This window comes from Mustela nivalis (genome assembly GCF_964662115.1).
Source record: "Mustela nivalis genome assembly, chromosome: 18".
Classification (NCBI taxonomy): Eukaryota; Metazoa; Chordata; class Mammalia; order Carnivora; family Mustelidae; genus Mustela; species Mustela nivalis.
The window spans coordinates 49,248,507-49,276,386 of record NC_139037.1 but is presented as its reverse complement, the minus strand read 5'-3'; the positions used below and the strand labels follow the sequence as shown (position 1 = coordinate 49,276,386).

At 56.3% G+C, this 27,880-nt stretch overlaps 2 protein-coding genes across 5 annotated transcripts; both read right to left on the bottom strand.

Moving 5' to 3' along the window:
• Positions 1–253: 253 nt before the first annotated feature.
• SYT5 (synaptotagmin 5) lies at positions 254–7,363 on the bottom strand. Of its 3 annotated transcripts, none has more exons than XM_082709821.1 (9): positions 6,694–7,363; positions 5,481–5,604; positions 4,756–4,928; positions 3,075–3,194; positions 2,794–2,961; positions 2,280–2,447; positions 1,919–2,033; positions 1,529–1,662; positions 254–858 (listed from the first exon to the last, which is right to left on the bottom strand). In XM_082709821.1, exons 2-9 carry the CDS (start codon positions 5,557–5,559, stop codon positions 658–660), a joined length of 1,158 nt encoding a protein of 385 aa, XP_082565947.1. In that variant the 5' UTR covers positions 5,560–5,604; positions 6,694–7,363; the 3' UTR covers positions 254–657. The 3 variants fall into 3 exon arrangements, with proteins under 3 accessions (XP_082565947.1, XP_082565945.1, XP_082565946.1); XM_082709819.1 differs by having other exon boundaries at positions 1,919–2,036; positions 6,694–7,361; XM_082709820.1 differs by lacking the exon at positions 6,694–7,363 and adding an exon at positions 6,038–6,608 and having other exon boundaries at positions 1,919–2,036.
• Positions 7,364–7,429: 66 nt separating this feature from the next.
• PTPRH (protein tyrosine phosphatase receptor type H) lies at positions 7,430–27,741 on the bottom strand. Of its 2 annotated transcripts, XM_082709812.1 has the most exons (19): positions 27,724–27,741; positions 26,957–27,072; positions 26,049–26,082; positions 25,568–25,831; positions 23,412–23,675; positions 21,256–21,519; positions 20,088–20,372; positions 19,064–19,363; positions 18,463–18,729; positions 16,398–16,476; positions 16,232–16,279; positions 11,472–11,562; positions 10,969–11,059; positions 10,684–10,760; positions 10,464–10,598; positions 10,033–10,155; positions 9,697–9,857; positions 8,135–8,270; positions 7,430–8,048 (listed from the first exon to the last, which is right to left on the bottom strand). In XM_082709812.1, exons 2-19 carry the CDS (start codon positions 27,005–27,007, stop codon positions 7,938–7,940), a joined length of 2,781 nt encoding a protein of 926 aa, XP_082565938.1. In that variant the 5' UTR covers positions 27,008–27,072; positions 27,724–27,741; the 3' UTR covers positions 7,430–7,937. The 2 variants fall into 2 exon arrangements, with proteins under 2 accessions (XP_082565938.1, XP_082565939.1); XM_082709813.1 differs by lacking the exons at positions 20,088–20,372; positions 27,724–27,741 and having other exon boundaries at positions 26,957–27,653.
• Positions 27,742–27,880: the final 139 nt, after the last annotated feature.

Here is a 27,880-nt window from a genome sequence, read left to right as displayed (position 1 = left end):
GTGATTCTCACGGACTCTTCACAGCAAACATACAGGAGGTATTGTTCCGACCACAATATTTTCAGAAGAAAACACCCAGGTTTAGAGGGGTGTGTGAACGAAAAAGTGAACACGTGGATGGGGGGGGTGGATGGGTCAGTTTCCCTCAGTGTATCCGCAGGATGGGCAGCCCTATCCTTGCCCTTAGGTGATCCCACCCTCTTGCCCCCCACCCCACCCTGCCCACCCCCACCAGTAAGCACCAGGTCAGGTCGCCAAAGTTGCTGAGTATTTATTTGGTCCCAGGAGCGGTGCAGGAGTCCGACTAGGGACAGGAGCAGGTGATCCTGTGCAGGAAGAGGGGTGCTGGGAGCGAAGGGAGAAGAAGGCAGGGTCACTGATTGTCAAAGCAGAGAGTGGGAGCAGGGGTTGGGGGAGGCCAGATTGCTCTCCTCCCCCAGGGGTCCCTGGGGCTTCTGGATGTGTGCTGGTGGGAGAGCTGGCAAGTCACCATGATTGGCATAATGGGAGATGGGAAGGCAGGAATGGGAAGGGTTGGTGTGGGGTGGGGGTGGTTAGGGGTCAGAGAAAGCTTAAAGGTGGGCCTGGGTGTGGTTTTGGCCAGGAGTCTGAGGTCAGGGGCCGAGTCCAGGCTTGGCAAGGGGCTTGAGGTGGGGATCAGGGAGCAGGCAGTGGCCTCACTCGGTCAGGGGGCCTCAGTGAGTGCCACTGGGCAATGGGCCGCCGGGGGTTGGCCAGCATGTCTGCCCAGTGCCGCAGGCCAGCTCCCCCCACCGCTGCCCCGACAGCCACCCTCCCAATGGCCTCATTCTTGCCCAGCTTGTCATAGTCCAGCACAGTCAGCTCCACCTGGACCTTCTGGAGACAGGAAGAGCAGGGGGGAAGAGAGACAGGAGTGTTCGAGAAGGAGGCAAGGCAAGGAGGGGATCGCGTGTCATTGCCAAAGAGACCCTCTCCCTAGCAGCCAGAGGTCTAGGGGGACTTGCTAGCACCCTGCGCTAAGGCCTCTCAGGGGACTCCAACGGTGCCGGGGGTGGGAGTGGACAGAGGAGACAGTCTCTGTTAGAGGGCTGCTCTGGAGTCTTTCTTCCTCCGTGATCCGATTTCAAAGGAGATGAACCCTCAGGACCCGGTTGGTAAGGGATTGTTAGGGGCTTCCTTAGAGACTAGCCTCCTACGGAGGGCAAACCGTCAGGACTCTGAAATGGGAGGAGGGGTCAGGCCTGAGTCCTGGCTGGGCCCTCTTCCTTAAGAGTTGTGGGAAATCTTTCCCTTAGTACCCATAGTTTCTGAGCGGGACAGCCAGGATCTTGCTTGGGGGCGGAACATCCTGATCTTGCTTGGGGGCGGGGCGCCCGGGTCCTCACAAGAGGAAACTGACTTTGGAAACACAACCTCAGGGCCCCAGGACCTGGGTTCGAATGGCTGAGATGGGTTCTTCCTCCCCCTAGCAACAGGGGCTTTTAAAGGCCTGGGACCGTGTGGGGAGGGCTGCTCTGACAGGGGCTTTGGGTAGGTCCGAGCTCACCTGCACCTGGTCACAGGGCACCTCGAAACTGAAGGCCTCGTTGTAATAAGGGTTCAGAGTGTTCTTCTTGATGGTCGTTTTCTTCTTCCGCACCTTCTTGCCGCCCTGCAGCAGGTGGACCTTGACGTACGGATCTGGGCGGAGAAAGGAGTCTTAGAGGCCCCGACTGGCCAGTGCAGGGCTCATGTTGAAGAGGTGCTTCTTCGGAAGAGCACAGAGACACCCTGTGTACCCTGAAGGCTCTCTCCATGTCCACAGCAAACCTACACCTCCCAGGCAGTCCGGGCCCCTCTCCACCAGGGACGCTCGGGACTCAGAAACTGCGAGAAGCTTTGCTCCAGAGCCTCCCTCTCCACCCCCGGCCGCACCATTTGCATGCTCGCCACACACCTGAGAGTCCTCCCACGTCCATCTTCTTCAGGTTCTTAGCCTCCAGGACGATGACTGTGAGCTTCCCGGCCGTGGGGACGTAGCGGAGGGAGAAGCAGATGTCACCGAGTTTCTCCTGCTGGAAGACAGAGAGGGACCCCTCGCCAGAGCCCCAGCTTCACATCCATTCCCTCTCGGGCCTTTCTTCCCCACCCCCCGCCTTAGAAAGGAGTGGTCCAGTGACGACCACAGCGGTGCACCCCAAGGAGGGGAGCCGCAGTTGCAAGGGCTGGAGCCCTGAGAGTCCAAGAAGCCTGTGATCTGATTGGTACGGGCGCGCGGTGGGCGGGCCCAGCGTGGGGTCGTGGCCCCGTATGCTCACCTCCTCCCGCGGAGCAGCCTGCAGCTCGCGCCAGGCCAACACTGGCCGCCCCAGGTCCACGGAGCTCATGGGGACCCGCACCTCCCCAATGGCATCGTTGCGGGAGAAGCGATCAAAGTCGTACACCGCCATGACCAGTACCCTGCCTCCCAGCTCCACGTAGGGGACCTAGATGAGGGGCCACCGGGAAGAGAACACAAGGGGGAGAGTGGTAAGTCAGAGAGACCAGAAGTGCGGCACAGCACATCCAGGTAGAAGGCGACGACTCGGGCAGCAAGGGTCCAGGGGAACAGCTGTGCGGAAGTCTCGGGAACCCAAATGGCACAAAACAACAGCCCAGAGGTCAGCAGCGCCCCACGGGGACAATCCAGGGTCTGGTGTGATAGTCCCCAGAGCTGGAGGCTGCTACCTGAGCTGTGGGCTGGCTCCAGAAAAAGTTGAAGGGGTCGCTCCCCAGTGTTCCAGGGACGGGAGGCAGGTTACCAAGCCTAGGGCACAGAGGCCAGGAGCTCACCTTGAAGGCAAAGTTCTCCCCAAAGTGTGGGTTCAGCGTCTGCCGATGCACCTTGGTCTCATGCCGCCTCCTCTTGTCTGGCAGCAGGTAGACCCGCACGTAGGGGTCGGAGGAGCCCCCCAGGTCCAAGGCTGCCAATCCCTCAGCTTGAACGATGCCCACCAGCAGCTGAAAGGTGATAAGAGGACTCTAGTCTTAGCTTCCTTCTTGGGGCCTCCTCTATAAAGGGGCTAGAACCCTCAGACCCTCCCCTCCACACCACCCCCATCCTCCACACCCACCTGGCCGCTCTGGAAATCATAATCCAGTGAGTACTGCAGTCGTCCGAGCTCATGCTTCTCAGCCACCTGCGACCCTGGCCCAGATGGTGCTGGCTCCAGCTCCTCCACTTCTGGCTGCACCTTAGGGGGCCAGGAGCAAGGGCAGGTGAACTCTTCCCCTGACCCAGAAGCCAAGGGAGACTCACTGATCCCTGAGCACTTGCTGGCTAAGCAGAGTCAGAGTTTGATTAGTGATGTCTGCCACAGGCAAGCACTAGTCATAGTAACAGAGAGGCTTTATTTAGTCAAAATTTGATTAATGATGTCTGCTATGGGGGAGAACAGACAGGGTGACACACGCAGTGTGCTTGTCATGCCTAGACTAGAAAAGCAGGTGCTCATAGCACCTTGTTGCCTACAAGAAGGATGCAGAAGATTTATTTCACATACAAATGGAGGTACTGGGGTTGTTGTCCAAACTGACATGTTGACTAGTGTTCTCATCACAGAAAATCACAGAGGAGGAATAGTGTCTTTACCCTGTATTTGAAATTCTAAGCTAGAACACTCCTTAATCTAAGCCAGCCATTTTCAAAATTCAACGCAAATCAGAATTCCCCTGAGAAATGTGGTAAAATGCCTTCACTTCAGATTGATTCGATAGGTCTGGGGCAAGACCCAGAATTCGTGTTTCCACAAGAACCTGAGGTGAGTCTGACGCAGGTGGTCTTTAGATGTTGATGGCTTGAGGGACAGGGATGGAGGCTGGGCACCAGGACCCTAAAGGTCCTGCCTTATGGATGATTGTGACAACAGCTATTTGTTGACAAGGGAGGAGAGGAAATACTAGTTACAGACCACACACCTGAGGCTCAGAGAGGGACTGTGAATTCTCCCAGGTCACAGAGCTGGGGAGTGGTTCCTCTGGGTTGGGAACCTGGGACTTCCTGGCTTCCAGGTGAGCACCGTTCCACTCTGCACTCAGACCTTGACACCCATAAGCTGTCATCTACCACTCTGGTGACCTCTGCCAATTCATGTTTCTTTCACTCTCTTGGGACTGCCACACCAGCCTCCTCCCTGGTCTCCTTGTCCCAAATCTGTCCTCCTCCTGAGTTCCAGAGGATTCATTCCAACACCCATGTGACCCTATTCCTTGGCTGCACATGAATCTTCTGTGGTTCCCAATTGCGCTCGTGACATGTGTACAACTGAGCTCCTCAGACACCCACTCTGGAGGGCAGCCTATTTGCCATCTGTGCCCCAGCTATTGTGAAATGCCTCAGGGTCTGGATTCCAGACCTTGAGCTACAATGTCCTCCTCTCTGTCCTGGGCGAACTCTGAGTGTTATTTGGGTCTCAGCACAGAAGACATCTCTACTGGGAAGCATCCTTGGACTGTCCAGGCTATCAGATGGTTTTTCTGTACCCACATACGCTCTGGGAGCTCCCATCACGGGGCACATACCACCCTGTGTTGTGAATGTCTGTGTGAGGGTCTGACTTCACCACCAGAGTGGTTCTCAGGAACAGGGACTCAATCTAGCCTATCTCCAGATCCCCAGGGTCCAGGTCAGGGCTAAACACCCACAGAGATGAGCCAGTAAGGTGGGCATGGGAGGGAAGAAAGCGGGGACTGAGGCTGCTGGGCCAACAGGAGGTGCAGGACAGGGTACGGCCGAGGGGCTGGGCCAGGCCACACCTTGTCTATGTAACTCCTGCCCAGCTCCTTCACTTCCTGAAGGTGGACCTGGGCTTGGGCCTGGCTCTTCTTGCCCAACCGCCTCCGACAACGCTTCCGGTAGACACAGAAACAGCAGCCGAACACGAGGAGGCCTGAGACCAGAACGATTGCGGCCAGGGCCCAGAGGGGTACTGCAGAGGACGTGGAGACAACACTCATTGAGGCCATAAGAAGCAAGCTGGCTGATTCAGTCCGAATTACACGCGGAAGCTGGAATCCTGGCCTTGTTTTCCCTCGGCCAGGTCTACTCCGTTTTGTCGCCCGTTCTTCTTCCCACTGCTCTCACCTATAATGTGATCTGATGCCCTATTCTAGCCTGACACCATCCAGACTGTCTAGCCTGTTAATTCCACCTCCCCTTCCACCCCAGTTTCTGCTCAACCCCTGACGGGTGTAGAAGTCATGCCCCTCCCCCAGCCTCAGTTTCCCTGTCTTTAAAAGAAGACAGAGGTGGACCTTCCAATTCACAGTCCCAAGAGCCCACTCCATTCCACACTCTTTGATCTGGTTCTCGATTTCCTGTCAACCTGTTCCGTTTCCATTTCACTTCATGTCAAGCCCAGGATTCCGACTACAGTGCCACCCGGATTTTCCCGCCCACCCGCCGAGTACACCTGTCCGAACCACGCCCGTGGGAATCCCAGTCGATCTTTCCCTCTGCCCTGGCCCCGAGGCTCGCTCACCCGGGGCAGGGCCGATGCGACTCGAGTCAGGAGGCGCGTCGGGCGCTGGAGGCTCTGGGGTTGGAGGCTCCGAGAACATGACGGCGGGGTCTTACGGTCCTTTCTGCGGAGATACCCAAGAGCCCTAGCCCCCCACGCCCACCCCGTGCATTCATTGAAGCCTCCAAACAACGACGAACTCCAATTCCCATCGGCACCCTGGGCGACCGACCACATAGGACACAACCAGCAGCCGCGAGGCATGCTGGGGGTTGTAGTGTCAGCCTCCCCGCGATGGAGGACGCGCGCCAGGAGTGGGTTCCAGGACCTAGGTCCATCCCACAGGGACGCCCCCGCCCTCCAAGGCCGGAATGCCCTCCAAAGCAGGAATCCCTCCGACTTCTATCCCTTCCGTGCCCGTCCCCGCGGGCCTGAACCGGAAATGGGCCAAGGCGGGCGTGGGAACCGGGACCCTGGGTTGCCCCGAGCGACGGGCGGCAGGTTCGGGCGGGGCGGGAGCTACGAGGGGTTGCCCTGGCAACGGGCTGTTGGCAAGACAACGGGCGAGGCTGACGTACAGATGCAGAGTCCAGGCGCCGCAGGCTCGCTCCTCGCCGGGTCAGGACCCCAGCCCCTGACCCCGCGCAGAGCGAGCGTGGGGAAAGGGCCGCCTCGCGCGTCGGTGCACGCCCCCTCGACTGGCTCCTCCCAGCACATCTGGCCCTTGGGGCGGTGACTCAGGCTCCCCGCCCTCTCCCGCCAGGGCCGAGGGCTCCCTGGTGCCACAGCCGGGGTGGGGTTGGGAGGGGGTGTGGGGTGGGGGCGCACATCCTTCCCGGCCTGCTGTCTCTCCCGCGCATCCCGAGCTCTGTCTTCACACCTGGCCTCGTGACCGCCTCGGGCTCCGCACCTCTCTCTCCACTCCCTATTTCTGTCCATTCCCCCACCCGGCTCTCGCCGCAACCCGGTCTGTGTCTCTCTTGTCCTCGGCCTGTGGTCTGGTCTGTGACTCCAGGGGTCTCCCAGTCTCGCCGCCTGCCTGCTCCGCCCTGCCTCTGCTCTTTGTCTCCACACCTGTCTCTAAATCCCGATCTCTCCATTTCAGGCTCCAGTCCTCCCACTTCCTCGGTCGGTCCCTCCCCAGTGCCCTCCCGCCCCCACCCTGCACACGCCCAGTCTCTCTAGGGATGGGAATGAGGAGGGGGCTTAGGGCGGGCGTCCCAGAGGCTCCTACCTGCTCGGCGGCTGGACTGGACCCTCGCAGGAGACACCGAGGCGCCGGCCCCTCCCGGACCCCGCCCCCGCACGCGGGCGGGTGGCGCTGTCCTCCGTGCTGATCGCCCCGCTCAGTGGGGTGGGGGCGCGGCAGAGCGGAGCCGGCTCGTGAGTGCGGGTGTGTGTGTGTGTGTGTGTGTGTGCGCGCGCGTGCGTGTTAGGTCCCGGGTACAGGGAGAGCCCCGGCCCGCCCCTCGTCCCGCCCCCAGCCAGGAACCACTAGGGTGCCCACGGATATTTATCCTGGTCCCCGAGGATTTTCTGCTTTCTGATCCAGCTGTGTGGCGTCCAGGCCACCTCTCCCTACCTGGGCCCCCACCCCCACCAGTATACCCAGTCCAAGGACTCTGGAGCCTCCCTCCGGAGACCCAAGTAGTCAGATATCCAGCCGGAAAGTCTCCAGTGAATACGCCCCAGACCTCCCTCTACCCTCTAGGTTTCCTAGCACCAGGCCCAGGAAGCAAGACCCTATGCGCCTAGCTTCAGCAAATGGCGTCCGCACTGCCCAGACCCTGGACATAAGTGTGGACCTCCAACCCTCTCTGAGAGACTGGACCATCCAAACACTTTTTTGGGGGGATGCCAAATTGTGGGTCCCTCTGGCTTCTCTCCCAGGACATTAGCCTCAGGACCTGAACATCAGGAATCCAGCCCTTCTCCCACCCCAGACCCAGAAATCCACTATAGCAAGCGTCTCTGGAGAGAATAGTGATTTAATAAATTATGGGATAGAAGAGAAAATATGTACAAGCAGTGGGGTGCAGGGAAATCTCAGATACTAGGAGCCTGATTTGGTTTCTGGAATAAAACATGGGTGGATCCTGCCTGCCCTTGCTCCTGGGGTCACTAGAATTCCAGACTCTAATTTCTTCCTTCCTCAGAATCCATCTTCTTTCTCAAAGACCCTGCAGCCTGAGCCCCCAGCCTCCTCCTCCATCAAAGAAGAAGGAAATCCTAGCTCCCATCCGTCCTTCCTCAGAGGAAGTCCAGGATACATGAATACCTGGATAACCAGGATACCTGCTCCCACCTGTCCTTCATCCTCCATGGAAATAGTTCAGGCTGCCAGGCCTCTTCTCCCCCTGCAAGACCCCAGAGTCTGGGACCCCAGCCCTGTGCTGTCCCAGGACTCCAGGAACCTGGGCTGAAGTGGCGGTCCAGACTTCGAGTCTAGCCGGTCTGGCATCTCAGCCCTCTTGAGGCTCAGACATTCTCATACAGCGGGTTCTCATATGCAACCCCATTGTCTGTTGGGACTCGGCCTGACTGCTGGAGAAACCGTAGGATGCAGTGGTGCAGGAAGACATACTGGGCCTGGGGAGGGACACAGGGCAGGGGGGTGAGCCTTGACCTCCTCCCTCCCGAAGCCCCAGGCCTTATGCCCTCAGGAGCCCCATCACCTCAGTCTGCACCATCAGAGGCCGGCTTTCCCTCATCTTCTGCACGTAGCTGAAGGGCCCCACACGTTGATCCCGGTCCAGCTGCCTCAGTAGGACGTCCAGGGCAATGAGGGTACCCGTGCGGCCCACACCAGCACTAGACAGGAAAAAGAAGGGGTCAGGTCACAGGGAGGGGAATCTTGGCTGACCAGAGGGATCTGTGTTTGAGCACCCAAGATCGGGGTATTATTCGGCAAGACGGTGTTCTGGGGGGGGGGGGTGGATACAGTGTAAGTGGGGGTTATTGAGTAGAGTGAAAAGCCACTGTGAGTGATTAGGCCTGGAGTTCCATCTCTCTGCCAGGCCCTGCCTCAAGTGCCTGACATACCCTTTACACTTCCCCCAGCCATGAGAAGTTGGAGCTGCCAGCATACCCATTTCAGGGATGGGAAAATGGAGGGGGAGTGACATGAGGTCACTTGTCTGTCCTGGGTCACTTAGACAATAAACCACAGAGCTGAATTTCATACTCAAGAAAAGGAACTCCCAAGCTGATTATTAAAAAAACAAACAAACCAACAACAACAACAAAAAGAAAACAATTCAGTGGCATTTAGGACATTCACAATGCTGTGGGACTGCCAGATCTAATTAGTTCCTAGACACTTCCATCTCCCCAGAAGGAGACCCTGTGCCCATTGAGCAGTCGCTCCCCCAGCTCCCCTGTCCCCAGCCCCTGGTAAGCATTGAGTTGTCTTCTGGCTCTGGAGAGGTTCCCATCCTGGACATCATCTGCAAGTGGGATCAGACGACGTGGGACCTTTTGTGTCTGGCTTCTCTCACTCACCATCAGGTTTTCAAGATTCCTCCACAACCTCGAACAAATCAGTACTTCATTCCTTTTTATGGTTCAAGTTAATCCCTGTGACCAGTCTGTACCAGTCCCCTCTGTGCCTCAGGGGACACCTCCAAGGGGTGCTCTCCAGGGACAGAGCAGGTGTTGGGACACACTTCAGCACAGTTTAAGAGTGCCAGCCCAGGCATCAGTTCGGCCACTTCCAACTGGCCTTGAACCCAAGACTTCAGCTGTCTGACTGGGCTTCCCCAGCTTTGCAGCGGGGAGGAACCCCTTTTGGTCATGAGGTTGCCCTGCAGACCAGGGAGAGCGAGGCCGTCCCTGCAGCCAGAGTCCCATTTCAGAGGCTGTCTGCCCCTCTGGAGCGTGCTCCTTGATCCCCCCCAGAACCTCATCTCAGAGGCATCAAGCTCAGTATCAGGAGAATGGCGACAGGTGAGGTCCTGGACAGCGTTGGAGGTGTTCCAAATGCTTCTCAAAACCGCTGGGTGCTCACCCCTCCTGCTCTTCACCCCTCCCTCCCTTGTCCCCACCACTGTGTTCCCTTCCTTGACCTTTCTGCCTGGCTTTCCAGTCCTGTCACCCCAACCTCCTGTCCCTCTACCTCACTGCCCCTTTGCTTCTGCCTCTGTGTCCTCCATCCTTGCCTCCTCTCTCCCATCTGCAGAGATGCCCGAGGACCCACTGACCCATGTTCCTGACTCCCCTCACATGAGGAGGTCCTCACCTGCAGTGCACAATGGGGGGGCCTCCCTCCGCGGTCTGGTCCAGCCACTGCCGCAGCACCTTCCGGAAGGCCAGCATGGGGTCTGTGGAGTGGGGGACGCCATGGTCTGGCCAAGTCATGTAATGGAACTGTCGCACAGGCAGCGTTTTCTGCTCTTGCATCTAGAGGGAGGGTGGGTTGGGGAGGGAGAGAGTTGGGGGGGGTGTCCGTGGGCACACTGTGGTCCCCTGGGAGAGTGACAGAGGGCTTGCTTCGGGAGGGGCTCAGAGGCACAGAACTGGTGTGAGGGGAGGAATGGATCGTCAGGATGGGGCTGGCCAGTTACCACAGACTCACGTGCTGGAGCAATAGGTCTCGGACTGTCCAGTCCTCCAGCACCTCCTCACCCTCCAGCGTCACTTGGAGGTGCCCATGTGTGCAGGGCTTGGCGTCAAGAGGCCAGTAATGTTCACACTTCACCTGGGGGCAAACTGGGAGGTCAGAGAATAGGAGGCCCCAGACAACCCATCCGCTGCCCGTCTACACTGGGGCACTTGCATTCGGTGCCTAATGAGGAGGTAAGACCCCAGCACAGCTGGGATCCATTAATCCCAGCCAGGGGGACCCCTCCCTTCTCCAGGTCAGTGGGTTATATGAACCAAGGGATGCGCTGGGGCAACCGGAAGAGGCTGCCATCGTATGGCAGGGACTCAGCGAGGTCTGGGTCAGGGTGGATGGTGGGATCTGTGTCTGAGCCAGCGGGGTGGGTTGGAGCTCAGGACTCTCACTTGGCCAGATTCCACACAGTTGGTCAGCATGACGAGGGTGCGGCTCTGCTGCTCCCACACCAGGCGCCAGAAGTCACCCACCGTCTGGGGCAGGGGGCCCTGGGTTGCAATAAACTCCTGGGGGTTCTCGAGACCCTGGTAGAGGGAAACAGGCTCCAGTCCCTCCCATCTCGGCGTCACCCAGGCCCAGCACCCTCTTGGCTCCGGACCACCACCTTACAGGCATGAAGCTGGCGTTGATGTAGTCAGAGCCTGGTTCCTCCTGGATGGCTTTCAGGGGCACACGGGACCAGTCATCTGGGGGGAGAGGCCAAGGTTAGTGAAGCAAAGAGGAGCATGTGGGGGGAGAGACCCAGGGACAGAAGTCATGCAGACGGCAGACAGGCACTGGGAACTCTAAGAGGGACCGGGTGCCCACTTCTCAGGGGCAGGAGCTTGGTGTCCCCTAGGGGATAAGGGACTGGTGTTGATAAAGTCATGAAATCAGCAGAGGCCGAAGACTCACAGGGGAGCACGTTTCTGTAACGGTTCTTGGCGCTGTTTTCAGGAGCCAAGGCCACTGTTTGAGACTGGCTGTGGGTCTCCAGAGCCAATTGCTGGAGGCAGAGGCAGAGGGGAGGTGAGCGCACATCGGAATCTCTCCACCTTCCCCTGCAGGTACCCCGTTCAGCACCACCCCACTCACCCCCACGCCCTGGAATTCTCTAGCACCCACAAAAATAAAACATGCATACCCCAATCCCCTCAGAGCACTTGGGAGGATTTGGGGAATAGTGGGGGCTGGAGAGGTAGAAGAGAGAAAGGGGAAAACCCTTTCAGAGGAAAACAAAGGTGCTCCTCCAGGACTGACCTGAGGGCCCATCACAGTGTAAGATTTCGAGGATGCAAAAACAGAAGCTCTTGTTTGCATCAGCGAACAAAACAGGTGCCCTACTTTAGTTTCAGCCCAAAGAGTGTGAGGAGGTCTGAGCTCCAGGGGAGGCGGGGGACACTGGGCTTCCCACCCACCTGGTACTCCTCCTCAAAGCCAAAATTGCTGTCCTTCTCATTTTTCCTGACATGGTCAGCAAAGTCTTCCGCCAGGATGTCCTCTGAGAAGCTGTGGGAAAGGGGCAGAATTTAAGCTCCTCCAGTTCTGTGATCTTGGAAAGAGAGAGAAGCCCCCCTCTTTTTTTTTTTTCCTCCTTATTATGTTTCTTTCTTTCTTTCTTAATTTGATAGAGAGAGGGAACACAGCAGGGGGGATGGGAAAGGGAGAAGCAGGCTTCCCACTGAGCAGGGAGCCTGATGCGGGGCTCGATCCCAGGACCCTGGGATCATGAACTGAGCTGAAGGCAGACGCTTAACCACTGAGCCACCCAGGTGTCCCTTGTTGTATGTTTCTTAGAATCCCCAGGACCTGTTCATCTTATCATCTTATAACCGGAAGTTTGCACCTTCTGATCCCTCTCACCCAACTGGCCAGCCCCCCTTCCTCTGCCTCTGGCCATTACCCTCTGGTCTCAGTTTCTATGAACTCAGTTTTGTTTTTTTAAACTTCAAATACGAGTGATGTCATGCAGAATTTCTCTTCCTCTGTCTGACTTATCTCACTTAGTGTCATGTCCTCAGGATCTGCTCCTCATGTTACCAATGTCAGGATTTCCTTCCTTTTTAGGGCTGTATCATACTCCGTTGCATTACACCACATTTTCCATATGCACTCACCCATGAGTGGCCGCTCAGGGTCTCCGAATCTTGCCAGCACACATAAGGCTGCAGGGAACGTAGGGACCCACATACCTCATCAAGAGAGTGGTCCCGGGGCGCCTGGGTGGCTCAGTGGGTTAAAGCCTCTCCCTTCAGCCCAGGTCATGGTCTCAGGGTCCTGGGGTTGAGCACTGCATCGGGCTCTCTGCTCAGCGGGGAGCCTGCTTCCCCCCCTTCTCTCTCCACCTGCCTCTCTGCCTACTTGTGATCTGTCTGTCAACTAAGTAGGTGAAATCTTTAAAAAAAAAAAAAAGAGAGAGAGAGAACAGTCCCGTTTCCTGCACACAGATATTCAGAAGGGGACATGCTGGGTCAAAACGGTGTGTTTGAGGGGCGCCTGGGTGGCTCAGTGGGTTATGCCGCTGCCTTCGACTCGGGTCATGGTCTCAGGGTCCTGGGATCGAGTCCCACATCGGGCTCTCTGCTCAGCGGGGAGCCTGCTTCCTCCTCTCTCTCTCTACCTGCCTCTCTGCCTACTTGTGATCTCTCTCTGTCAAATAAATAAATAAAATCTTTAAAAAAAAAAAAAAAAAAAAAACGGTGTGTTTGATTTACAGTCCCACTCCCAAGCAGGAAGTGGGGTCTTGAAAGGACAAGTGTGCCCCCAGGTTCATACCAACATTATTCAAAGAACAAAGGCAGAAGCAGCCCGGAGTCCACTATCTTTCATTCCCCGCTCACTCACTCAACACTGCGTTCATCGGCAGAACACGGATGGACAAAACGGCGTCTGTGCACTGGAATATTGTCTTGCCTTAAAAAGGAAGGACATTCTGGGGGTCCCTGGGAGGCTCAGTTGGTTAAGTGTCTTCCCTGGGCTCGGGTCATGATCCCGGGGTCCTGGGATCGGCATTGGGCTCCCTGTTCAGTGGGGAACCTGCTTCTCCTCCTTCTGCAGTTTTCCCTGCTTGTGCTCTCTCACTCTCTTTCTCAAATTAATAAATAAAATCTTTCAAAAAGAAAGGTTATTCCAACTGAGGCTACACCATGATGAGTCTGGAGAACATGATGCTGAGTGAGATAAGCCAGCCACAGAAGGACAAATACTGATGAGTCACTTCAATGAGGTCCCTAGAGCTGTCGGATTCATAGACAGAAGGTGGATGGTGCAGCCAGGCGCTGGGGCAGGGGAGGGGGGAGGGCATTTCATGGTTTCAGTTCTACAAGACAGAATGTTCCGTGGACGGACAGGGGTGATGTTTACACCACAGCGTAAACGTCCTTACAGCCACGGAACTGGACACCCAGAGACAGGTACGATGGCAAATGCTATGTTATGTGTAACTGACCACAATTAAAGTCATTTTTAATTATAAAAAGGAAAAACGTGCTTTTTCTCCCATTTCGGGCCACTCTGCGTCTCCCGGGTTCCAATTCGTTTCAACCTCTCCAGCATTAGTCCCTCCTCCTCGTCTGCTTTTCTGCCTCTTTCCCTTTAGCTAGTAAATGGTAGTAATCTCTCGTCTATATGAACAAAAAGGCTTTTGACTCATGGGGCTCCAGCTGCAGCCCCCTCCTGCTCCTCTCCCTGCAGGACAGCTTTAGAAACCCTGTCTTGACCCAGTTTGGAGACCCTGGCTGGGGGCCAGTGTGTCCCATGTCTTGAGCTGTGGTTAAACCCACACACACACCACCTCCTCCATGGGGTCTCACGCTCTGGGCCACTAAGCACCTGCCCTCGGCCCCCAGGGGCAGCCCCTGTGCCCCAGAGCTCAGCGAAGTGATTCCCTCCGAGCCTGTCAGCCTGCTGTTGCCCACTCCTTCCCACAGAAACCATGATCGAGGCTCTTGCCCGCCTTACCCCCAGCTCCCCTCTTTCCTGGTTGAACTGGGTGCTTCCCTGTGTAGCCCTGAGGGCTATCCTGTGCCCCCCTCTCTTGGGATCTGGGAGTCTCATAGCCTGTGTTTTCAGTGGTGGTCATCTCTCCACCCTTTGGCTTTATTGCACCTAAACAGCAACAAAACGTGTTCAGACAGCCCTGCTGGTTGAACTTTCCCAAGGCCTTCTCCAAGGGTCTGCAGCATTGCTCCATGGGGGAAGGACATCTTCTCCCAGAGTCCTGCAATCTCATTTGCCTCCTGCTCTCAAATTCCAAAGGCCACCTCTCAGGCGGTCCTTGGAGAGACTGCTCAGCAGCGTGTAGCCCCGCCCACCATTCCTCCCTTCCTTTTGGACCCCCTCCCCTGCTGCCACCACCCCCAGGCCCCTGGCTGCTGCATCTCCCTCTCCTCCATGGGCCCCTCTTCCTGCATCCACGAGACAAAATGGATGGTCCTGAGGGTCCATCTCCAAGCCCATCTTCTCACTGCACACTCACCAAACTCTTACAGGACTTGGTCCACCCCCAAGGCTTCCCTTTTGAGCTCTACACTTCTGATTCCAAAATCCTACACTATTTCCTCCTGCCGCTCTCCTGAGCTTCCTATCGGTGTGCTCCCCGGCCCCCGCCTCCTGAAACCTGCACCTGACGCCCGGGAGGGTTATCACGAGGACATCAGGACACAGATACGGAAGTTGCAACGTGCTCAACATAGAGAGAGGGCCAGGCTTGTGACCCAGTGACTGTCTAGACTCATGACTTGTCACCGATGCTGTAGAGGGAGGTGGGGAGAAGTCAGCTTTACCAGGGGTGGGACACAAGCCAGAACAGCTTCTACAGCAAGGGACGCACTGGACATCACCTTTCCCCACACCCCATGCATCTGCCTCTTACGCCCCTGCCTCAGTTCACACCTCCTTTTTCGTCCAGCCCAGCTCGGCTGGTCTCCCAGCTTCGCGTCTCTCCTCTGTCAGTCCCTAGGGATCATTCTAACACAGAGAGTCGACTCAGAGCGATGAAAACACTTGCACAAAGCTTCTCTTGAACTGTCTGTCCAGCCGCCCCATCAGAGGCATCTCTGCGTGGAGGTCGCCCAAACAGCTCAAACTTGAACGTGTCCATAGCTGAGCTGCTGATACTCTCCCCTGAACCTGCCCCTAGAGTCACTCCCTCTTAAGCAAAGGCGACTCCCATCTTCCTGCGGCCCAGGCTGAATTCGCTGGGCTCACCCTCGAGCCCTCTCTGGCTTCCACACCACACGCCCATTCTTGAGCCAGACCTGCTATTCCAACACTCAGACCATATCTCGAATATGACTACCTCTGACCATTTCCTGGTCCAAGACAATCGTCTCTTGTTTGGGTTATTACATACCACTTCCTCTGTCTCTTGACTCTCGCCTTTGCTTATAAATAGGTTAGATTGGGTCACTGAGTCTATTCAAAGTCCTCCAAAAACTCCTATCTCAGAGTAAAATCAAACTCCTCACTTGTATCTGAAAGGCCCTAGCTGATCTGGTCCCACCTGATACCCCTCTGACCTCATGTCCTACGCTACCCTCTTCACCACCTTCCTCAGTCTCAGGACTGACCAACATTCTCGAAACACTGCCAGTAGGCCCCTGCCAAGGGGCCTTTGCCCTTCCTGGTCCCGCTGCCTGGAATGCCCTTTCCCAAGACATGCACGTGAGTCTTTGCACAAATGACTTCCTCTTAGTCATCTTCTTAGTCCAGCTTTTCCTCGACACCCATCTACAATCTTCTCTAACTTCAACACCCGATCTAAAATATTCTTCTACCCTTTCTATCCCCACCTCTTGCTCTATTCTCTATTGTGAGAGTCACAACCACTAGGATCTTGTTAATTAAGGACTTCTCGTGCTCAAATGCAAGCTCCATGAGGGCAGGAATCTTTCTTTAATTCACTGTGCCCTCAGCCCCTAGAAGAGCGCCTACACGTAAGAGGTGTTCAGCGAGTGTGTTGTTGGATGCATGAGGTCCCAGAGCTGGAACCGGGACCGCCTCCAAAGCCTTCGGCCCGGGGTATGGGAAGCATGAAGGCTTGTGATCCTTGGCGCAGAGGACACTGTGTGCGAGGGTTCACTGAGCCCACCCTCTGACCTCTCCGGTGACCAGCAAACACCCCTTGATTTGACCTGACAGTGATCCTTCCAGATGTTCCCCAGCACCTTCTGCTTACCTGAAGACCAGACCCCTGGGTGCTGGTTCCCTCTGGCTCTTCTCGTGCCTGGAAAAAAGACATTGCAGTGGGAGGCCCAGGGTGTCAGACCAGAATCAGGGGCCCTTATACTCCCCCCGGGCCCCCGCCCCTTCAGGTGGTCAGTGAGCCCCATGCAGAATCCTACCTCTTCTTCAGGAAGAAAATCAGCAGACCCACCGGGATGAGAAACAGGGTGACACCAACAATGGCTCCCACAATGACCCCTGGGGGAGGGGGTGTGGGGACCTGTTAGAGTCGACCTCATCTACTAGCACCCTGTCTCTCCTGCCTCCATCCTGGCCCGGACTGTGACCAGTGGGCCTGCAGGGCAGATGCGAGGACAGCAAGGCAGAGGGAGAAAGCCTCTGGATAGAGCCCCACCTCCCACCCAGCCTTCTCCTGGAGCCTGTCCAAAGACATCATTTGCTTGGGCAGCCTGGTTGCCGGAGTAACTCAGCCCCACCTCGGCCTATGCTAATCGTCCTCAGCGAGGGCGCTTTGCCCCCAGAGAGCACATCACCAATGTCTGGAATCACTGAGGCTTGTCACGACTGGAATGGTGGTGCACTAGCATCCAGCAGGGGGAGGCTGGGGTACTGCTCGAAATCCTATAATGCACAGGACAAAGAATGATCCGTCCCCAAAAGCCAATAGTGCCAAGGTCGGGAAGCCACTGTCCGGCATTGATTGCATTCCAGGTTTTCCCCAGCATGGAGGCTTGTCTTCTCCAAGGTTCTGTTTGCTAGCAGAAGGGCTCACCCGTGATGGTGGGGCCGACGTTCTGGGTCCCGGACTCTCACGGGCACAGATCTCCTGGGAGCTGTCCTTGCACACCTGGTCTTGGCATCATCAGCCTGCCTCCATCAGCCTCGGGGGCCCTAGACTGCAGCTTCCCAATAGTCTCCGTGACTAGGACCTGTCAACAGGCCTGGTAGGTTCTGACACAGCCTGGTGGGGAGGCCATTCCCCTCATGGACCTGGTCCCCCACAGACCTTGCTTGCTAAGCAAGAGACCCTCCCCAGCAGTAGGGCCCAGAGAAGCCCAGGAGTGACTAGCATCTACTTAGCCTTGCCCTGACCTGCCATCTCTCCCCAGATCACAGACCCAATCTTATAAGAGGTCCTGATTCACAGGAAGAGACTGAGAGAGCACAGCGAAGCCTAGCGCCACGGTCAAAGGTAAACTATCAGAGATTTCCGGAGTAAGAGGTTCAGAATTCCCCAAAATACCCCAGTGATGAGCAAAAAATGGTGTAACCACCTTGGAAAAAATATTGGCGGTGCTCCAAAGGATAAACACAGAGTAGCCCATCTGATCCCATGATGGGTCCTCTGGGTATATACCCAAGAGAAGTAAAGACATGCGTCTGCACAGAATCACATACATGAATGTTCATAGCAGACTTACTCGTAACAGCCAAAATGTGGAAACCATCCAACGGCTCCATCCCCAGACAAATAGATAAACAAAATGTGGTCTCTCGATACAATGGAATATTACTGGGCGAAAAGAAGGGAACATATCACCAACACGTGCTACAACATGGATGGACCTTAGAAACGTTCTTCCAGGTGAGAAAAGCCAGCCACAGAAGACCACATATTGCTTGACTGTGTTTTTAGGAACTATCTTCAAAGAGGAAATCTTCAGAGACAAAAGGTGAATTTGAGATTCCCTAGGCTAGGTTGCTGGGAAAATGGGGAAATCAAGGGGTGATAGCTTAAGGGGGTGACCTTTCTTGGGTGAGTAAGGAAAACGTTCCATGTGAAGGAAATGGGGTGGCACAGTCCCACGGACGTTCTGGAACCCTGAGCTGTGTACTTTAAGTGGGTCCATTGGATGATATGTGAATTATGTCCCAACAAAGCTGTTTGAAAGAAGGCAGAGGGCGCCTGGGTGGCTCAGTGGGTTAAGCTGCTGCCTTCGGCTCGGGTTATGATCTTGGGGTCCTGGGATCGAGTCCTGCATGGAACTCTCTGCTCAGCAAGGAGCCTGCTTTCCTCTATCTCTCTCTCTCTGCCTGCCTCTCCATCTACTTGTGATCTCTCTTTGTCAAATAAATAAAATATTTTAAAAGAAAGAAAGAAAGAAAGAAAGCAGAAAGCAAAGCAAACAGAAAAACACACAGGACCCCTTAGGCAACGGAGACTACTTCCAGCAGAGCCTGACGGGGTCCCTGTAGCTCCCATCCCCATGGGGCTCTGCTCACCTGAGTTCTCGGTGCGACAGGTCACAGAGGCAGACGGGGCCCTCATTCCATCCCAGATGGTCGTGACAATGGCTGGATAGGACTGGGCCGGCCAGAGACCCCACACAGACACCCTCTTCCCACAGGACGACCTGTTCTGAGAGTCCTGCTGTCCACCCACCTGCAACTCAAAGGCCTCATAGCCTCCTCGGGGGCAGGACCAGGTCAAGACGACCCCGTGGCCCCCAGAGATGCTGATGCAGGAGGTGATGGTGACCGGGCTTGGGGCTGGGAGGAGAGGACAGGAGAAGTCAGTAGGAGCCATATGGGGGGGCTTTCCACCACCCCCCCACTTCCCACCTGTGGTGCCAATTCTCTGAGAACTAGCCCATCCTTTCCTTCCCAGAACCAAAATCCCTCTTCATGTCTCATAGTCTGTCCTCCCCAAAGGGACACACAACAGACCCTTCAAACTACAACTCCCATGAGCCCTGCACGCTCTGTATCACTTCAGCTTATGAAGCTATGACCCCGTGACCTCATGGGATTTGGAGTCCACTCACCGCCCACTGCCCCCAGGTCGGACTTAGGTCCCTACCGGGTAGAAGGGGGCCCAAATAACCTGTGGATTCAAGGAGGCCCTGTGGAGAACTGGCCACGTTGCTCCTCTCTGCCCACACGCTGAAGTTGTACAGAGTCCCGGGTTCCAGGGCCTGAACCTCATAGTAGGTGTGATTTGTCTCTCGTGTCTGGTTGGCCTGATGTCCTCGGGTGTCATGGTCTCCTTGGGGATGCCCCCCAGTGGCCCACTGGACGCAGTATTTGTATGCCTGAGAGTGGGGGTCTGTGGGGGACTTCCATCGCAGGGTGATAGAGCTATTGGTCTGAGCTTCCTTGTGCAGATCCATGACCCTGTTGGGAGCTGACACATGGCCACAGAAGCTCAAGGAGCTGTATGGTCAAGGACCCTCCATCCCGAGCCTGCTCACATCCCCTGATTGCTCAGTCATCAGATGAGTCCACTTCCTAGAAAGTGTGAACCACAGAGAAGAGGCCAGGCGGGGACCAAGATCCCCCAGGGCCTCTCTGCCCTGTGTCTACAAACCTGGGTCCCACCCATCACCTTTCTCAACACTGTCTTCCCAAGGAGCAGCTTGAGGCAGGGTCCTTCCTTACTTCTGGACACTCCTTTCTAGACAGAGCAGAGCTGTTGATCTCAGTCTTCTTAGCCCAAATGGCCGAAGACTAAAAGTTGCAGGTTCCATCCACCCACAGTGAACCTAGCTCTTGGCATAATCCTGGTTCCCATCTCACACTTGGGGCCGGCCATGTATAGGCTGAGAGACAGGTCCCTTTGGGTTCAGCCAATACAGTGGGACAAGAGTGTGCACTTCTCAGTGTGCACTTGTCCTCTTCTGGCTTTGTTGGTTCCCAAGGGGTGATGCTGGGTGGTCAGGGGCTCTCTTCCTACCCAAAGACAGCCTCATAATTAGAAATCCCTGGCTGCTGAGGACAGACTCCTCCTAGAAGCAGACCTACAAGCTCAAGGTCCAGTGACGCTAGGTGGGGTCGCCAAAGTCTCCCCAGTCCCCTCCTTCCCCCATCTCCACAGTACTGGGTCTGTCTAGACCCAGCTTGAGTCTCACCAGTGGCTTCTGTGAGTGTCCTGATGTCACTGCTGACCCCATTCCTCTCCGCCTGGACAGTGAAGGTGTACAAGCTCCCAGCTTCCAGCTGCTCCAGTGTGATCCTCGTATCCGAAGTGTTAGAGACCCTGGTATCCTGAGTGTTAATGACCATAGTGCCCTCTATGACCCACGAGACCCAGTAGGTGTAGGAAGGACGATCTGGGCCCACGGGAGCTGTCCAGCTCAAGGTGAGGGAGCTGTTGGTCCGGTTCTGTATCCTGAGACTTGTCACTACATTGGGAACTGGCAGAAGGAGCAGAGAGTCAGAGTTCCCAGTCCCTGGTCCACAAGAGCCAGAACACAGCCTCCCTGTGCAGCCAGACTTGTCAAGGAGCACTTCCTAGACATGGGACCCAGGGAGGGCTGGACACCTGCAGCCCTAAGCTCAGCGGCAACCTCTAGAAAGGCCTGTCCCCAGGAATGGCCACAACTCTCCTGCCAACTCAGGGTTTGGGTCTGGCTCAATGAGGTCACAGAGACGGTGGCTGGACCCCAGAACCAGAGGAGATGCCACCTTGGCCAGTTCTTAACCTCTTATCAAAACAGAGAGTGGGCACTGATGCTTGTCCTCTGTGGAGCTGCTGAGGCTCTATCCGGAGCAAGGCACTGCATTCCTTTCAGCCCACGCAGAGATTTTGTATGAGGCCTCAGTTTGGGGTCCCTCCACTGTGAAACTGAAGTCAGCTGAGTGTCGGGTCACAGTTCTGTCTCCCTCTCCAGTCCACTGGACCCAGTGCGCATCGTCCTGAAGGCCAGGGCCAGAGGCACCTCCCAGATCAGGGTGAGGGAGCTGATGGTCTGAGCCCCACCTTCAAGACTGTGACACATCTGGGGACCAGGAGAAGACTCAAGGGGCTGGAGTAGTGTCCACATTCCACACCCCTAATCTCCCACGGCCAGGGACACATGCCTGTGCTCCCTACACAGCCCTGACAGCTAAGTCTTATGGTCTGCATAAGGGATCCTAGACCCTGACTAGTCCCAACTCAGAACCTGGGATGTTCTTTCTTCATCTCCTACTCCACAAGACCAAGGAGACGTGGGCTAGTGTCAGCTCCACTGTCCTGTCAGCTCTCCAAACCGACCTGTCCCCCCACCAAGAACAGGATCGGTGGCTGCCTCTCACCTGTGCTGACATTGCAAGTCTCCTCGGAGCTGCGGGTTCCATTTAGCTCCACCCACACGGCAAACTGGTACCAGGACCCGGGCTGCAGTCCGTCCACAAGGACGCTGGTGTTGTCCGTGCTTTTGTTCCCAGGTGTGCCGGTACCCTCCCATTGGATCCTGTACAGGTAGTGCTGAGAGGCCGTGCCATCTGGCTCTGTCCAGCCCAGGGTGATGGAGCTGTTGGTCTGAGCTTCCTTGTGCAGATCCATGACCCTATTGGGAGCTGACACATGGCCACAGAAGCTCAAGGGGCTGTATGGTCAAGGACCCTCCATCCCGAGCCTGCTCACATCCCCTGATTGCTCAGTCATCAGATGAGTCCACTTCCTAGAAAGTGTGAACCACAGAGAAGAGGCCAGGCGGGGACCAAGATCCCCCAGGGCCTCTCTGCCCTGAGTCTTCAGCCCTGGGTCCCACCCATCACCTTTCTCAACACTGTCTTCCCAAGGAGCAGCTTGAGGCAGGGTCCTTCCTTACTTCTGGACACTCCTTTCTAGACAGAGCAGAGCTGTTGATCTCAGTCTTCTTAGCCCAAATGGCCGAAGACTAAAAGTTGCAGGTTCCATCCACCCACAGTGAACCTAGCTCTTGGCATAATCCTGGTTCCCATCTCACACTTGGGGCCGGCCATGTATAGGCTGAGAGACAGGTCCCTTTGGGTTCAGCCAATACAGTGGGACAAGTGTGTGCACTTCTCAGTGTGCACTTGTCCTCTTCTGGCTTTGTTGGTTCCCGAGGGGTGATGCTGGGTGGTCAGGGGCTCTCTTCCTACCCAAAGACAGCCTCATAATTAGAAATCCCTGGCTGCTGAGGACAGACTCCTCCTAGAAGCAGACCTACAAGCTCAAGGTCCAGTGACGCTAGGTGGGGTCGCCAAAGTCTCCCCAGTCCCTTCCTTCCCCCATCTCCACAGTACTGGGTCTGTCTAGACCCAGCCTGAGTCTGATCAGTGGCTTCTGTGAGTGTCCTGATGTCACTGCTGACCCCATTCCTCTCCGCCTGGACAGTGAAGGTGTACAAGCTCCCAGCTTCCAGCTGCTCCAGTGTGATCCTCGTATCCGAAGTGTTAGAGACCCTGGTATCCTGAGTGTTAATGACCATAGTGCCCTCTATGACCCACGAGACCCAGTAGGTGTAGGAAGGACGATCTGGGCCCACGGGAGCTGTCCAGCTCAAGGTGAGGGAGCTGTTGGTCCGGTTCTGTATCCTGAGACTTGTCACTACATTGGGAACTGGCAGAAGGAGCAGAGAGTCAGAGTTCCCAGTCCCTGGTCCACAAGAGCCAGAACACAGCCTCCCTGTGCAGCCAGACTTGTCAAGGAGCACTTCCTAGACATGGGACCCAGGGAGGGCTGGACACCTGCAGCCCTAAGCTCAGCGGCAACCTCTAGAAAGGCCTGTCCCCAGGAATGGCCACAACTCTCCTGCCAACTCAGGGTTTGGGTCTGGCTCAATGAGGTCACAGAGACGGTGGCTGGACCCCAGAACCAGAGGAGATGCCACCTTGGCCAGTTCTTAACCTCTTATCAAAACAGAGAGTGGGCACTGATGCTTGTCCTCTGTGGAGCTGCTGAGGCTCTATCCGGAGCAAGGCACTGCATTCCTTTCAGCCCACGCAGAGATTTTGTATGAGGCCTCAGTTTGGGGTCCCTCCACTGTGAAACTGAAGTCAGCTGAGTGTCGGGTCACAGTTCTGTCTCCCTCTCCAGTCCACTGGACCCAGTGCGCATCGTCCTGAAGGCCAGGGCCAGAGGCACCTCCCAGATCAGGATGAGGGAGCTGATGGTCTGAGCCCCACCTTCAAGACTGTGACACATCTGGGGACCAGGAGAAGACTCAAGGGGCTGGAGTAGTGTCCACATTCCACACCCCTAATCTCCCACGGCCAGGGACACATGCCTGTGCTCCCTACACAGCCCTGACAGCTAAGTCTTATGGTCTGCATAAGGGATCCTAGACCCTGACTAGTCCCAACTCAGAACCTGGGATGTTCTTTCTTCATCTCCTACTCCACAAGACCAAGGAGACGTGGGCTAGTGTCAGCTCCACTGTCCTGTCAGCTCTCCAAACCGATCTGTCCCCCCACCAAGAACAGGATCGGTGGCTGCCTCTCACCTGTGCTGACATTGCAAGTCTCCTCGGAGCTGCGGGTTCCATTTAGCTCCACCCACACGGCAAACTGGTACCAGGACCCGGGCTGCAGTCCGTCCACAAGGACGCTGGTGTTGTCCGTGCTTTTGTTCCCAGGTGTGCCGGTACCCTCCCATTGGATCCTGTACAGGTAGTGCTGAGAGGCCGTGCCATCTGGCTCTGTCCAGCCCAGGGTGATGGAGCTGTTGGTCTGAGCTTCCTTGTGCAGATCCATGACCCTATTGGGAGCTGACACATGGCCACAGAAGCTCAAGGGGCTGTATGGTCAAGGACCCTCCATCCCGAGCCTGCTCACATCCCCTGATTGCTCAGTCATCAGATGAGTCCACTTCCTAGAAAGTGTGAACCACAGAGAAGAGGCCAGGCGGGGACCAAGATCCCCCAGGGCCTCTCTGCCCTGAGTCTTCAGCCCTGGGTCCCACCCATCACCTTTCTCAACACTGTCTTCCCAAGGAGCAGCTTGAGGCAGGGTCCTTCCTTACTTCTGGACACTCCTTTCTAGACAGAGCAGAGCTATTGATCTCAGTCTTCTTAGCCCAAATGGCCGAAGACTAAAAGTTGCAGGTTCCATCCACCCACAGTGAACCTAGCTCTTGGCATAATCCTGGTTCCCATCTCACACTTGGGGCCGGCCATGTATAGGCTGAGAGACAGGTCCCTTTGGGTTCAGCCAATACAGTGGGACAAGTGTGTGCACTTCTCAGTGTGCACTTGTCCTCTTCTGGCTTTGTTGGTTCCCGAGGGGTGATGCTGGGTGGTCAGGGGCTCTCTTCCTACCCAAAGACAGCCTCATAATTAGAAATCCCTGGCTGCTGAGGACAGACTCCTCCTAGAAGCAGACCTACAAGCTCAAGGTCCAGTGACGCTAGGTGGGGTCGCCAAAGTCTCCCCAGTCCCTTCCTTCCCCCATCTCCACAGTACTGGGTCTGTCTAGACCCAGCCTGAGTCTGATCAGTGGCTTCTGTGAGTGTCCTGATGTCACTGCTGACCCCATTCCTCTCCGCCTGGACAGTGAAGGTGTACAAGCTCCCAGCTTCCAGCTGCTCCAGTGTGATCCTCGTATCCGAAGTGTTAGAGACCCTGGTATCCTGAGTGTTAATGACCATAGTGCCCTCTATGACCCACGAGACCCAGTAGGTGTAGGAAGGACGATCTGGGCCCACGGGAGCTGTCCAGCTCAAGGTGAGGGAGCTGTTGGTCCGGTTCTGTATCCTGAGACTTGTCACTACATTGGGAACTGGCAGAAGGAGCAGAGAGTCAGAGTTCCCAGTCCCTGGTCCACAAGAGCCAGAACACAGCCTCCCTGTGCAGCCAGACTTGTCAAGGAGCACTTCCTAGACATGGGACCCAGGGAGGGCTGGACACCTGCAGCCCTAAGCTCAGCGGCAACCTCTAGAAAGGCCTGTCCCCAGGAATGGCCACAACTCTCCTGCCAACTCAGGGTTTGGGTCTGGCTCAATGAGGTCACAGAGACGGTGGCTGGACCCCAGAACCAGAGGAGATGCCACCTTGGCCAGTTCTTAACCTCTTATCAAAACAGAGAGTGGGCACTGATGCTTGTCCTCTGTGGAGCTGCTGAGGCTCTATCCGGAGCAAGGCACTGCATTCCTTTCAGCCCACGCAGAGATTTTGTATGAGGCCTCAGTTTGGGGTCCCTCCACTGTGAAACTGAAGTCAGCTGAGTGTCGGGTCACAGTTCTGTCTCCCTCTCCAGTCCACTGGACCCAGTGCGCATCGTCCTGAAGGCCAGGGCCAGAGGCACCTCCCAGATCAGGATGAGGGAGCTGATGGTCTGAGCCCCACCTTCAAGACTGTGACACATCTGGGGACCAGGAGAAGACTCAAGGGGCTGGAGTAGTGTCCACATTCCACACCCCTAATCTCCCACGGCCAGGGACACATGCCTGTGCTCCCTACACAGCCCTGACAGCTAAGTCTTATGGTCTGCATAAGGGATCCTAGACCCTGACTAGTCCCAACTCAGAACCTGGGATGTTCTTTCTTCATCTCCTACTCCACAAGACCAAGGAGACGTGGGCTAGTGTCAGCTCCACTGTCCTGTCAGCTCTCCAAACCGATCTGTCCCCCCACCAAGAACAGGATCGGTGGCTGCCTCTCACCTGTGCTGACATTGCAAGTCTCCTCGGAGCTGCGGGTTCCATTTAGCTCCACCCACACGGCAAACTGGTACCAGGACCCGGGCTGCAGTCCGTCCACAAGGACGCTGGTGTTGTTCGTGCTTTTGTTCCCAGGTGTGCCGGTACCCTCCCATTGGATCCTGTACAGGTAGTGCTGAGAGGCCGTGCCATCTGGCTCTGTCCAGCCCAGAGTGATGGAACTGTTGGTCTGGTCCTTCACGCTCAGGTTTCTGACGGGCTTGGGGACTGAGATTCGGGAAGGAGAGCCCATTGTGATCCGGGAGCGGCATTGTGCCTTCCCGTAGCCCCAGCTCTTGGCCCGAGTCCAGGAATGACCACGTCCATCAACACCGGTCACGAATCACCCTTCCCTCCCTGAGACCACCCCCTGCCCACCAGAGCTCAGGGGGATTCAGTGCACCCTCCCCTCCTGTAAGGGATACACTCAGCAGGGGTCACTCACCAGTTGCCCAGGACCCTGTCCAGCTGCACAGGCCCTGGAGAGAACCCAGAGGGAAGAGTCAGATTCAGAGTCTTATCTCCCTGACCCAGGGGAGACTGTGGTGCTGGGAGGGCCCAGTCAGTGAGCCTCCCGTGCTCTGTCCCCACCCTGAGCATTTCTGTGCCTGAGGGAGAGGGGGGACACAGGGAGTTGTCTCCACCCCCAGACTCGGCACTAACAAAGGTCACCCCAATGGCCCTCTGTCTTTTCTGGGTGTGTATGTGTTGGGATCAGAAAGAAGAGTGTGGCAGGGGTGGGACTCGGGGAAGCCAGAAGCTGGAGTCAGCTCTACCCATAAGGTCAGACAGACATATACCTAATGGTTACACTTCCTGAAAAATACCACCTTGGAAGACTCCACGCAGGAGAGCAATCAACAGGGTGGGAAACAGAGAGGATACAGAGGTTGGGAGCCAGGAGCCAGACACCTGGTCTGAAGGAGGAGAGAGGGCTGGGGGCCTAGACTCAGAGTCTGAGGGAGGAGGAGCTGGAGGCCTGGGCTCCTGGGTCTGAGGGAGGAGGGGCTGGGGGCCTGGACTCCTGGGTCTGAGGGAGGAGGGGCTGGGGGTCTGGACTCCTGGGTCTGAGGGAGGAGGGGCTGGGGGCCTGGACTCCTGGGTCTGAGGGAGGAGGGGCTGGGGGTCTGGACTCCTGGGTCTGAGGGAAGACGGCACTGGTGGCCGGGACTCCTGGGTCTTTGTGAGCAAACCTGAGTCTTGCCAGAAAGCAGAGTTCCTTCTCACAGTGGATGATCTGTTATGAGAGCTCAGGTGCGTCTGACAACCCACAGGCCTGCTTCCTTCTCCAGGAGACCTTCAGCCACTACTCCCTCAGGGCCTAGCCCCCTGTCCTTGTCTGCAAGCACTCACCAGCAGCACCAGGCTCCCCCAGGCCTCAAGGCTCCCTCTGGTCCTCTTCATGTCTCCTGTCTCTGGTCACTGCCGATGGACTCAGATGCCCTGGCCCCGACCTTTCACCTGCTGGACTTTAAACGCAAGAATTTCCCCTTTCTGAGCTGCACGATGAGGCCACAGACCAGGGCTGGAAGGGAGGAGGAGGAAGTGGAGGCTCCCAGCCCCACCCCCAGGCCTCAGCTCTGGTCCTGGGCCTGGATGCCCCTGCTCCCCCGGCCATGGGGTCTCCCCTCCAGCTCCTGCCTTGCCTTACACTTTCCCACAAAAATGGCCTGGATATGGGGCTGTTCCCCACTCCTGTGTGAATGCACAGCACAGGTCCTGGGCGGTCCGATCTGAAGGCAGACCCAGGAGAGAAACACCCCCCCCCTTCTGTGTCTCAAGTGGGGCAGGCTGGGTCTAAACCCATGGGCTGTTGTAGGCTCTGCCGTGGACCCAGGCCTTGTCACCTCTCCCTGCCTCCACACACCCAGCAGCCCTCCCTAAATGAGCCAAGTTCACTCCCGCCTGCCTCCCGGCCTTTGCATATGTGGGCTCCCTGCCAGACACATGTTTCTATCTTCCTCCCCAAGTAAGGGCCTCATTCCCACTCCTCCCCTGGGACGCGGTCCAACAGGGACTACACTGGGGTGGATGTCTTTTTAGCCCCGGCAAGACTCTGGGCTATATCTGTCACACACACCAGACGGTCACTGTTTGCTTATGCACCTTGCCCGTTCTACCTGTGACCTTGAACATGTGGCTTCAATGCACAGTGACTCAAATTCACTACAAAAAAAAAAGGCTATAACCCCTTATAAATATGCTGTGAATAATAGATGAGTTTGTACATACAAAATCTTAGAATGAGGACTTTTAACACGTTTGAATCATTGCCCC

Coding starts and splice junctions, on each gene's coding strand:
- SYT5 (XM_082709819.1), bottom strand. CDS start 5,559: ATGTTCTCGGAGCCTCCAACCCCAGAGCCTCCAGCGCCCGACGCGCCT. Junction 1,663..1,918: donor GGACGTGGGAGGACTCTCAG/GTGTGTGGCGAG, acceptor TTCTCCGCCCAG/ATCCGTACGTCAAGGTCCAC. Junction 859..1,528: donor TGCCCTGTGACCAGGTGCAG/GTGAGCTCGGAC, acceptor TCCTGTCTCCAG/AAGGTCCAGGTGGAGCTGAC.
- PTPRH (XM_082709812.1), bottom strand. CDS start 27,007: ATGAAGAGGACCAGAGGGAGCCTTGAGGCCTGGGGGAGCCTGGTGCTG. Junction 16,477..18,462: donor CTGTCGCACCGAGAACTCAG/GTGAGCAGAGCC, acceptor CCCCTCCCCCAG/GGGTCATTGTGGGAGCCATT. Junction 9,858..10,032: donor GAGACCTATTGCTCCAGCAC/GTGAGTCTGTGG, acceptor CCCTCCCTCTAG/ATGCAAGAGCAGAAAACGCT.